Source organism: Bidens hawaiensis, unplaced genomic scaffold (genome assembly GCF_021521415.1).
Source record: "Bidens hawaiensis isolate Kalapana, Puna unplaced genomic scaffold, B.hawaiensis_p1.1 tig00009253_1, whole genome shotgun sequence".
Classification (NCBI taxonomy): domain Eukaryota; kingdom Viridiplantae; phylum Streptophyta; class Magnoliopsida; order Asterales; family Asteraceae; genus Bidens; species Bidens hawaiensis.
The window spans coordinates 255,588-268,308 of NW_027491683.1; the positions used below are offsets into that span (position 1 = coordinate 255,588).

Consider the following 12,721-nt stretch of genomic DNA (forward strand, 5'->3'; position numbering starts at 1 on the left):
CCGTTAACACTTTAACCCGGTTTGCCTTTAACACCCTTTAACCCATAAAAAAAGTTGCGTCCAACTCTTTAACCTTTATTAACTCAGCTTTTAACAGCCTAGGTGCTAAAAGAATACCCATGGCTTTACATGTACCAAATTAACAAGAATGATTTAATTAATTAGTAACACCCACTATAAAATTTTAGAAAGTCAACAATGATCGCTCAGTTAGATCATTTATTAAATTTCAAAAACTGTATCAAGTCTAACGTTGATCACCGACGGGTTTTCTGATTTTTGAAATTTTTATTTATTAATTATGTTTTGATGAAATCAGACGCCGTCGGTGAAGGTCCAATTTTTTTAGTGACATTTTGCGAGATTTTTCATCCAAAGAAAAGAGTTTGTTTAAATATCCGTACCAATATTGCTTGTGTCTTTCCAGCATATATGTTGAAGATCTTGTTCTCTCTATATAAACCAAACCTTTGTTACTAAATGGTTCCTAGGCCGTGCCAATAGAATTAATTTTAAGAGGTTTTAAAAAAAATATGTGATCGTTTACTATTACTATTAGCATTAACATTTTAAGAGGTGGGCATAACGCTGACCAATGTATCAAAGTTTGGATGAAGTTGCCCCTATTAAAATCCAATATCCCTATTTTTATTTGTTTGTTTTTATACCCTCACATATTTTCGAATTAATATGTGATCGTTTACTATTACTATTAGCATTAACATTCTTATGTGAACTTATGCTTATATTTTTTAATTAATATGTAACTGTTTATGTTTGTTAGTGTCAATCTATTCGTTTGCCCATGAGGGCCCGTTAGGGTTGTTTATGTCTGGTTGTCCAAAGTATGTGGGAAAAAAAACCCTCAAAGTTGTATTAACCGGCTGTTGGTAGATGACGTTAATGAGTTAGGTTAAAATTGATAGTTAAATGAAAGTATTATACTATAAAAGCTTAAAATAAATTATTAAATCAACACTAATAATATTAAAAAACCACAATGACCAAAACCAAAGTTCTAATGAGCCTGTGAATCCTGTAATCCTAAAACCTACAAGTCCAAACAAACCTAAAGTCCTGACGACCTACAAATTACTGATGAGCAAATAACTAATGATGAACATATAAAATTTGATGAACCTCCAAATATTTATTTATCAATTCAATGGATTAATTTAGAAGACTACATATTGAAAAAGGTTCGGTTAAGTTTTATGATTATTAAAATCCAAACGTTACATATTCAAGAAACTTTATTTTTCTTTAGAGAAAGAATTTATCAGACTAGGAAAAATATGAAAGAAAATGGTTGATTAATTATATAGTTGGATAAAGTATTTTAATTTTGTTGTAAGCTATTTGATGTTAATCGATCAACTATGAATATTTTAAGTTATTTTAAATGATAAGACCTTAGTTCCTTCATCGGCTATGATGAAAAATGTGGGCGAGGGAGATACTCATATAACTGAAAGCAATAAATATTGCTTAATAAAAGATAAGGCTGAGGGGTGTGGGGCTTCAGCGGGGGCGCGAGAGCCCCTCCGCTCGCGCCCCCAGGCGCGAGCACCACACCACCGGGGCGCGAGAGGGGCGCGAGAGGGGCGCGAGCACGGAATTCAAAGCAGGCGCAAGGTGGTTCGCGGGACCTGTAGGGCGTAAAGGGACATTGGGAGACGTGAAATAGCCGTTGGGAGTACAGAAATGAGCCGTTGGGCTCTTTAATTTAATAAAAAAAAAGTATTCTTCCTATATATAAACCCAATATCACCTAAAACAATTACCACACCCAAAATCACATAAAACAATTACCACAACTTCAAAAAAAAACCCAAAATCAACCCATCTTCCAAACTTTTTTTTAAAAACATGTCTGGAAATTGGTACCCAAACCTAGATATTAATGTGTTTTTTTTACTAATTTATGGGTTTTTTTAATAATACGTTTTTTGAATATATTTATAAAAAAATAAAAAAAAAATCCGCTGGAGCCCCTGCTGGAGCCCCTCCACACCAGGGCCAGGGGCTCCAGCGGGGGCTCCAACACCCATCTTATCCAGTTTCTCTCTCTGCCACACGTCACAATATTATTGGCTGGAGCCCCCACTCGCGCCCCCGTTAGAGCCCCCCACACCCCTCAGCCTAAGAGGCAAGATCAAACTTGGGTATGGTATTGGCGTCGCCCAATAAAGGTGTATCAGAATCACAACCTTTAGTTTTATAAAATCTTATCGGGCAACACGCTTCCTCGTCAAATAACGACAAATAGAAATGGGATTTTAAAGATCAAAAGGATTTTATTGCTAAACAAGTTAGAAAGTCGATAGAAAGAAAAATGATTCTGAAAGTGACGTGGCAATCTAGACGAAGTTTAAGCATTCAAAAAGTTAACGTTTTTGTTTGGAGACTTTGATGCGCCAGTCTTATTGTTATTGCCTTACATGTGTTTGATTGACAAAAAGGTTAGAGAAAATTTAACACCTAAACTACATATATTTCGTAAAAACTGTTTAACGTGTCCAACACCAAACCAGATTGAAGGTTTCTAGAATTTTGAAGAATATTTAATAAAATAATTAGTTTATTAGTAAAAGAAAAGTTAGTCTTATTTCATTTAATCTTAACTGTATTTGGTTTCAAATTATGTATTTGAAAAAGGTTAGGATTAGGAACTGTAGGTTTATACATACCATTGGTTAAATGTATTAGTTATTTTTTTAAGTTTTTATCGTTTGCCATTTTCTTGATAAAAGAATTATAAAAATTTCTACAAATTCACGTTCGTGTTGTTGATTCACCTGCTAAAAGTTTAACAAAAACTTTTAGCAAAAACTTATTTATATAAAAGACTTAAAATTGATGACGTGTAAAACACAATGTACACTTTATAATGGCCTTGATGGGACCCACAGTCCAGACAACAAGAAATACTGAAACCAGAAAGAAAGCATATCATTAATCTTTCAATTTCGAAACTCAAAACCCGTTAATCCGCCAGAAAGATACATTTCCGCTTGTTTCAATTGCCAGTTATGAAATCAACGTCATCCACCAGTTTCCTCTTTCTCTTCTTCCTCATTTCTGCTTCTTCTTCTTCTTCACTTCTCCATGCCTCCATCAATGGCGACCCAGGACTCAAACCCGAAGGCACCCACATCAAAAGATCCGATTTCCCACCCGGGTTTCTCTTCGGAGCCGCTACTTCTGCTTACCAAGTCAATATTATCACATCTGTGTCTTTCATATTCTTGTTCATATTACTTCTTAAACACTCATCATTCAAAAATCAAAAACATGAATTCTTTCAGGTTGAAGGAGCTTATCTTCAAGATGGTAAATCTTTAAGCAACTGGGATGTATTTTGTCATTCCACAGGTTATTAATTTATTAATATTTGTTGATTAATAATAATAGCAACTAGTTTTGTACCGTCGCGTTGCGCCGATATATTAACGTGCATTCGGTTGGTATTTGCGGTAAAATCCAACTGTTGTGGTAGCGAGTCGCTATGAATTTCTTTGTTGTCAGTTACGCTCATTCCAACTCTGGTCGGTTGCGAAACTGAGCGTTGCGGCGGCAAGTCGACGCGAATTTGATCTGCTCTATTCTGATTACGTTTGTTTCGGTATCGAAACTAAAAAAAGGAAATAATTTGCATAGTGGTGGAGTTGCGGCACTGGCCACCGATATTTATCTATAATAATAATAATAATAATGACAATAATAATAATAATAATAATAATAATAATAATAATAATAATAATAATAATAACCTACCAAGAATTTAATTTGATTTTCAGTTATTGTTCCCAGGCTGTGCAGAAAATGGAGAGAATGGGGACATTGCAGATGATCATTACAATCGGTTTTTGGTTCAACTACTTCTTAAGTTTTTATAAATATAATTATTACATAAAATACAGTTTCCTTATTTGCATTATGATTTTTAACACAGGAAGACATTGAGTTGATGGACTTTCTTGGAATAGATTCATACAGGTTTTCAATTTCATGGGCTAGAATTCTTCCACGTATTCTATCTAATCTTACCATCCTTGATATGTGACATCTCATAAGTTTTCAACTTTTACCTAATTTTTGTATATTTCAATTGCATGTGGTTGACTAGGAGGAAGGTTTGGTGAAGTTAACCCTGCTGGCATCATGTTCTATAATAACATCATTGACAATCTTATCCTCAAAGGTGCTATGAGCTTCATAATTTTGGTTTTCGAAAACCGTTCAGTTTTGGTTTTCATAATAGGTTTGGTTTGGTTTTGCCTTTGGGCTTGAAATTTTTTGACCGAACAAAATGCCCAAAATAATGAATTTGAGCCTAAATTATTAGTTATTACACATTTGGCAGTGTAAATTTTTGGGCTACACCATTTATTAATTATTTATAAATTACTTAACATTCAAAAGTAAAAATTATAATCTATAAATCCAACTAAAAAAGTTGTTTTTTTTCACCGTGTCAGTTCAATTATAAGTCGATTCGCTTTTTACAGTTAGGCTGGTTTTTGGTACATGCAAAACCAAAAACAAACCAAAAATTCCTTTTTTTTAAGAACATAAAACCAAACTATCGGTTTTGGGCTGGCTTCGGTTATTTCATTTAAGTTATTTCGGTTACAGAGTGGGTTATTTTGGTTTTATGCACACCCCTAGTTTTGTATATTGTGGCATGATTCATGAATCTCCGACTAACATGACACAGGAATCAAACCGTTTGTGACCATTAACCATAATGATCTCCCTCAAGAACTTGAAGATAGATACGGGTCTTGGCTTAACCCTGAAATGCAGTATGCCTAAAATGTCATATCCTTATGGTCACTTCAAATCTTCAGATGATTCTTACTTCTTAGCTTATATTGCTTTATGTATGGCAGGGAAGATTTCCTATATCTGGCAGAAGTTTGTTTCAAGTCGTTTGGAGACCGAGTAAAGTATTGGGTCACTATTAACGAGCCCAACATGTACGTATATTTGGCTTACGAATTTGGAACTTTTCCACCGTCTCGTTGTTCAGAGCCTTTTGGCAATTGTGTGAATGGAAATTCTGATGTCGAGCCACTCGTGGCTATGCACAACATGTTGTTGGCCCATGGCAGGGCCGCCAAACTATATCATGAAGAGTTCCAGGCAATTGTCATGAATTTTGTTAAATTTTATTGAATTGTTCATTCGACTTTAGTTGTCACCTTTACCTTTTGGATTTGTTTTTGCAGCCAAAACAAGGTGGATTAATCGGGCTCGTTGCACATTGTTACATGTTTGAACCACTAACGGATAGTGAACTTGATCGTGAAGCTGCCAAAAGGGCGTTTGCTTTCAATGTGGCATGGTAATTTAGGTTAAGGTTATTGAATATAAAGTGTTTGCAAGTTATAATATTTGTTCAAATTCATACCATCAAACAGGCAACTAGATCCTGCAGTATTTGGAGACTACCCTGAAGAAATGCGCAAATATCTTGGAAGCAACTTACCAAGTTTCTCGCTTGAAGAAAAGAGTTTTATGAATAACAGTATTGATTTTATTGGCATCAACCATTACTCGGCTATTTACACCAAGGATTGTACAAATTCTAGTTGCTCTGCAACCGGGAGTCGTGCAATTGAAGGTTTCTTGGAGATGGTTGTAGAGTGTGACGGCTTGCTAATTGGTGAACGTGTAAGAAATCGTCAATTTTGGCTTAATTAATTTAGTCCAACAACATTTGGTTTATCTCTTTAGCTGATGGTAACAATGTTGCCTCTTTGTTGCACAAGCAGACGGGGTTAGAATATTTATTTGTTGTGCCTAGAGGCATGGAAGAGATTGTTAGCGTTATCAAGACTAGGTACAATAATAAACCCATGTTTATTACTGAAAATGGTAAGTGTCTCATAACAGTATATGTTTAAGCAGACAATATTGGTTGGTATTAGTTTTTTATATTTTTATTTCTTTTGTAGGGTATTCTTCACCAGACTTGCAGGAGCAACGGGTTAGCGAGCTAGTGAATGATGTTAAGCGGATTGAATTCCACACTTCATATCTTGCTTCTTTAGCCAAGTCTATAAGGTTCACCCCACAATCTTGATTTAGTCAATTTTACTTTGAATAGTACATTATCGTTTATTTGAAAAATGTTATTTAATATAACAGAGAAGGCGCGGATGTCAGGGGATATTTCGTGTGGTCCTTGTTGGATAGTTATGAATGGCTAGAAGGTTACAACGTGAGGTTCGGGTTATACTATGTGGATCGACAAACGCTAACACGGATACCAAAGCTTTCTGCAAAATGGTACAAGAACTTTCTAACAAATGATAGTGTTGTTATTGACAAGAATGCATTAAGAGGCAATAGATTATTTGGAAAGGATGTTATATAAAAGATTTTGTGCACGAAACTTGTAATTCTTTTGATATATAAATATTATTTTGTAATTAAACTATTCCAAGAACATATTATTGGTGAGGTGTATTAAGAGTAATTATTAGCATGGGGTTGGCCAGATAGTGATGTTTATTCGTCACTTTCATTATCTGTTTTAATCAATGGTTGGTGGGTCAATGGGATACGTACGATTCTGGATCTTGCGTATTAAAATGTATAAAGTTTTATTGGTAGTATTTTCTATTATGAATCAAATGAGCAGAGACAATTGTGAATATTGAATTGATCAAAATGAAAGGATCACATGGTCTCTAAATACAATGAATTTCAAAAAGGTAATGCATAAATTAAGTGTTAAAATCAAGGGAGAAAGAATATAATGGAGGAATATTGATATCCTTGTAATCAAGGGATGTTATACGGTTGCCTGTAATCAAGTGATATTATACGGTTTCCATTACTCCCTCCCAAATTGGAGCATGAAGATCTCGAATGCTCAATTTGTCGAGTAGTGCACGAAATTGTTGCGTTCCCAACGGTTTTGTTAGAATGTCGGCAATTTGAGTTTTAGTGTCAATCTTCATTGGACATATCTCTTTTGAATCAACCCGTTCTCGAACAAAATAACAGTCCATCTCGACGTCTTTAGTTCGTTCGTGGAAAACTGGATTGTTGGCGATGTGACGGGCTGCTTGATTATCACAGAATAATGAAGTTGGTCCAGTAGGTTGGGCTTCAAGTATAGTAAGGAGCCATCGCATCCATAAGGTTTCACTAACCGCGTGTGCCATTGCCCGGTATTCTGCTTCGGCCGATGAACGTGAAACTACGACTTGTTTCTTGGACCGCCAAGAGACCAGTACTCCACCTAAAAGCAACAAATAACCAGTCTTAGATCTTCTTGTGAGAGGGCAGACCAAGCAATCAGAATCACAGTAAGTTGTAAGGTTAAGTCCACCTTCTTTGGCAATCAGAATTCCTTGTCCAGGAGTTGTCTTTAAATATCGAAGAATGCGGTTAGCTGCTTCCAAATGACCGTGTCTTGGGTCACTCACGAATTGGCTTAGGACATTGACATCATAAGCGATGTCGGGTCTCGTGGCTTGTAAGTAGAGAAGTTTGCAAATTAATCTTTGATATTAGTGAGCATCGACACGTGGTTCTTCATCACATATTGTGTCCAACTTTAAATTTTGTTCCATTGGAAATGGGCTTGGCCGACACCCTGTCATACCTGTTTCTTCTAGGATATCAAGTGTATACTTGCCTTGACTTAGCACCATTCCTTCTTTGGTTCGAGCCACTTCGATCCCAAGGAAATATTTCAAGACACCGAGATCCTTAATGCTAAACTTGCTATTGAGAAAGGCTTTGATTGCTTGTATTTTACCCAAGTTGTTGCCAACAATAATGACATCATCAACATAGATTAACGCAGCAATAAAAATACCATACTTTTTAAAAACAAATAGAGAGTGATCAGCCCCCGTTTGCTTGAACCCAATGCCTAGCAACGAGTTAGTGAACTTTTGGTACCAATTTCTTGATGCTTGTTTAAGGCCATAGAGTGATTTCTTCAGTTTACAAACTCGGTCATCTCCAGCTTTAGCGAAACCTTGAGGTATCTTCATGTAAACATCTTCATGAAGGTCCCCATGCAGGAAAGCGTTGTTCACATCGAGCTGATGAATGTGCCAACTTTGTTTAACAACTCCAGATCAAGAGTCATCAACGGTACACCCTTTAGAACATTTTATTTCTTATAAAAGGTTTACTAACAAGCATAAAGTTTTTTTTATCGGCTATTACTTCGGGTAATGAGCCAAAACATTATAAGCAGGCGGTTCAAGACCCACGATGGATAGAAGCCATGAAAAAAGAAATCCAAGCACTTGAAGAAAGCGAGACTTGGGTCCTAAAGAAGTTACCAGACGGGAAACAGGCAGTTGATTCAAAGTGGAGTAATGGAAATTTGACGGGTGACCCAATCTTTTATGCCATGTGCTAAGAGTAGTCATCATAGCTTGTCTCTTGCTCCTCGTCATTCCCACCTTGTAAAGACCATCTTTGCAATCACCCAATCCAATCAATATCCTCGAACGTAAGCCCTGCATAACACAAAATTCAGGAAAAAATGTTATGGCACATTGTAGATCTTGTGAAAGTCTACTAACAGATAATAAGTTGCATTTGAAATTTGGAACATAAAGAACTTCTTTAACCGTCATCCCGTTGGGCAAAGTAAAATCCCCTCTACCTTCCACGGGTATAGCGTCACCATTTGGTATAGTAACGGATGGGTCATAGTTTCTTTTAGTTTTATTTTTAAGCATGGTGTCGTCACAAGTTATATGTTCGGTAGCACCAGAATCAATGACCCGTTTACCTTCCTTACCTACGGTACCTGCCATATTAGCCTCATGCACGTTTTCTTCTTTATTCGTATTAGTCTTGTTTCCAAAGAACTCCACAAACTGTTGGTATTTTGCGGGTGTCATTCCCGGTATCGGCTTGCTTCCATTTCTACACAGACCGCTTTAGGCTTCGGCTTTTCTTGTTTAACCTTTCCGGGCCACCAATCGGGATAACCGATTATTTTGAAACACCCTTCCTTTTTATGGCCATCTTTTCCATAAAAAGTACATCCTTCAAACAATTCACTAGGGTTAGGTTTTGCCTCCTTTGACTTTGGTTTGCTAGCTTGGTCTCTTCTTGCGGAAACGTGAGTTTGAAATGCGGCGGATTCAGTAACGGCCCTCTTAGGTCCGGTAATTGCCTTTTGCTGCTCATCCTCCTTGACAAGATGAAAAGCGGCATTCAAAGATGGAATCGGCTGCATTGCCAAAATTTGGGTGCAGATCGTTCCAAAATCAGCATCCAACCCCAACAAAAAATCAAATAGTTTCTCCTTATCTTTTGTATCGGCGAGCTTCTTGCCTATTCCACAGTTGCAACCATTACAACCTCATGTCGGAGTCGGCAACACAATCTGGATCTCATCCCATAGAACACGCAGCTTGGTGTAGTAGGTCGAAACGGAAACCCCATCTTGCTTAATGTTTGCCAGTGATTGTTTCAGTTCATATGCTCGAGGAGCACTTTCTTTTTCGAACCGTTCTTTCAAGTCAGCCTACATCTCACGAGCAGTGTAAGCATACTTAACACTCGTTTGGATTTCTTGTTCCATGGCTGTATTTAGCCAGCCTTTTATCATCGCGTCACACCTCATCCAAGCCATATGGTCGGATGAACCTTCTTTTGGTTTCTGGATCGAGCCATCCATGAAGCCAATCTTGTTCTTGGCAAACAAAAAATTCTGCATTTCTTGCTTCCAATCGATATAGTTTCCGTCAGTCAACACGTCATTCACGTGTATTTGTCTAGGATAGTCGGAAGGGTGAAGATAGTATGGCGAGTCATGGTTCATTACAGTATCATTGCTTCTCTCTTCCTTGTCTGCACCGCCAGCCATGGCTTTGGAGGGGTTTTTTGTTTTTTTGTTTTGTTTTTTGTGTTTAGGTTTGGTTTAGGGATCTTTCTTGATCAATGCACTGATACCATACTATTTTCTATTATGAATCAAAGGAGCAGAGACAATTGTGAATATTGAATTGATCAAAATGAGAGGATTACATGGTCTCTAAATACAATGAATTTCAAAAAGGTAATGCATAAATTAAGTGCTAAAATCAAGGGAGAAAGAATATAATGGAGGAATATTGATATCCCTGTAATCAAGGGATATTATACGGTTGCCTGTTAACAAGAGATATTATACGGTTTCCATTAACTGGCTTCGATTTTGTTTTCTAGTAAATGTATTAAATTCGTTTTCTAGCTAGGAATAGTTGGTGAGAGGCTTTGCCTGTGGTAGTCTTTAAAAAAACAATAAAAGAAATATTATTTTGCAAGTTGAACCGGGGATTGAATTATCAATTAAGCCCTCAAACACTTCATCGGTTTAACTTTAGCATTTTCTCTTATACTATAAATAAGTGTTAATTGCAATTATGGTCTTTGTAGTGGACCTTCAAACACAGGTTTCAACTCCGTGGTGCCATTTTTGCAGATGTTGACCCTATGGTGACACTAATTTTGCAATCGGGACCCCGCCATGAACTCAATATTTTGTTTTCTGTGAAAAGACTGTTCTCCCCTTACAATTGCAATCCTGTGGTTTTAAATACATGCAATTTCGACCCTCGGTCTATAAAATATTTTCCCTCCAACAGCTTAAACTAACTGAATGTTAACTTTTTCTGGTTGACTATCTATGACCTGTTGACTCTAATTCAGACGCAATGTTTAACCACTAATCTTGATTATGTATACGATTAACCAATTGAAACATAAGGTTTGACTTTCCTAAGTAAAACTATGACTTTGCACAACATTAACCAATTGAAACACAACGTTTGACTTTCCTAAGTCAAACTATGACTTTGCACAACATCTGTGGCGAAGCTTGGATGAGTTCGTCGGGGGGCGGCGCAGACTTAAAATGTGTTAAAAAGTTCATAAATGCAGGAGCCGGACTCAAATTTTAAGTTGAAAACAGGTAAATTTACACCATGTAGAAAATTTTTGACGAAAACAGGTAAATTACACCACTGCGCAAAAAAACAAAAGGGCCCCGACCCTCACTAACCTTCACCCCTGCACAACATTAACTAAATGGAACACAACGCTTGACTTTCCTAAGTCAAACTATGACTTTGCACAACATTAACCAATTGAAACACAACGTTTAACTTTATTAAGTCAAATTGTATACACATGTACTCAAATGCAGCCTAATATACTCAAATGCATACGACACATACATAGATACATACCTGTATACAAGCACGCACACACATATACATACATATATACATACATATACACACAGCTGCATGCATATATTCAAACACACAAATGCATACATATATGCATACATATAACCACATACATAACAAACCATTATGCCCAAACACTTTATTATTTAACACACACACACACACACATATATATATACACATATGCATGTATATAAACACAAACATAACAGACCATTATCTAGTACTTATCATAGATTATACAGATACATACATAGATGCATAGATAGATACATACAAATATACAGACACTTATGTTTTGGTCAAAAATTAACAACAGTGATTTGTAACTAATTTAGTAAATCAGGACTAGGTGCTTGTAAAGATAGTATGAACACAGAGATTTGTTGCAAGGAAAAAACCCGTTATCCTTAGGATAACAAGCAAAAAACCCTGGGCGGTGAAAACTATCACCACCAGTTTATTAATAATAAAGGTGATTACAATTGTGGAGCTCAAACTTGATCGTGATTACAAAGAATGCGAGTACTAGTAAGTTCTCGAGTGCTAAAGTGTGTGTTTGATCATTTGTTTAGAGCTCTATTTATAATAAACAAAGTCTAACAACTATTGCCTATAATTTAGGAAACTCTTAGACTAAATCTAATTAGTCGTTAATCTCTCAATCAACACGTTTCCTTTTATGCCACGATCTATCAACTGAAAGTGCAAGTCTTTGGGAGATCATGGCAACTACCTTTGACCTGGTAAATAAGGAAAGCAGCAGACTATGCGTTAGTTATATAACATAATTAGGGTACCTGTTACCTTAGAGGATACCGCATCCTAGTTTCGCTTTGAATATAATGTTTGTTGAGGATACTGAAAATCCGTGCCCCAACAATTGTCCCGGAATTTTATCGGTTGTAGATATGTATTACAGCTGTAAAATTTTTGAAATTTGAATTTTAAATTTTGTGTGGTGGATCTTTAATGCACGCGTCCGCCGCTCTCATGACTCACCAAACCCTAGGCCGTCCATATAACTACCCAGATAAGTGATATATATCTCATCTTCTCCTCTATCCAGGTAAGTCCTTTCTTCTCCTTATCTTAACGAAACCATGAGTCCAAAACTTTCTCCTTCCGGTATCGAGGATTTCGTGTGTCAGGATCTCCTCTCAAATCCTGCGAACGAGATATGTATTTTTGGAAACACCGACATTGCGAGCCTTCGGTCTCGGGGTTGCTTTCCTTCTGGAACCATCTTCCGGCCTTTTGATGCCGCTTTATCTTCCGATTTTGTTTCAAAAACCTGGATTTGCTTCCCGTTTTTGTCGTTCAAAATCGGTTTTTCTTACCCATTTCCTGCCTTTACCAGTGAGTTCTTTTCCAAAACAAGTCTCAGTTATGCCCAAACTATGCCCATGGTTTGGAGGACCTTGTTTGTTTTAGAGAGATTAATTGCTGACCATGCCCTCGATCTTACCCAATCTGAGCTTGCGTCCGTATAC

At 36.7% G+C, this 12,721-nt stretch overlaps 2 protein-coding genes across 2 annotated transcripts; one reads left to right on the forward strand and one right to left on the reverse strand.

The window, feature by feature from the left end:
- The first annotated feature begins 3,032 nt into the window (after window positions 1–3,032).
- On the forward strand, window positions 3,033–6,385 carry LOC143531834 (beta-glucosidase 18-like). Its single transcript, XM_077027042.1, has 12 exons — window positions 3,033–3,215; window positions 3,309–3,375; window positions 3,814–3,872; window positions 3,956–4,031; window positions 4,130–4,204; window positions 4,721–4,808; window positions 4,896–5,148; window positions 5,235–5,350; window positions 5,427–5,679; window positions 5,781–5,883; window positions 5,964–6,072; window positions 6,157–6,385. Exons 1-12 carry the CDS (start codon window positions 3,033–3,035, stop codon window positions 6,383–6,385), a joined length of 1,611 nt encoding a protein of 536 aa, XP_076883157.1.
- A 2,499-nt stretch (window positions 6,386–8,884) lies between these two features.
- On the reverse strand, window positions 8,885–9,862 carry LOC143531817 (uncharacterized). The gene is made up of 2 exons (XM_077027029.1): window positions 9,532–9,862; window positions 8,885–9,327 (listed from the first exon to the last, which is right to left on the reverse strand). Exons 1-2 carry the CDS (start codon window positions 9,860–9,862, stop codon window positions 8,885–8,887), a joined length of 774 nt encoding a protein of 257 aa, XP_076883144.1.
- Between the last annotated feature and the right edge of the window lie 2,859 nt (window positions 9,863–12,721).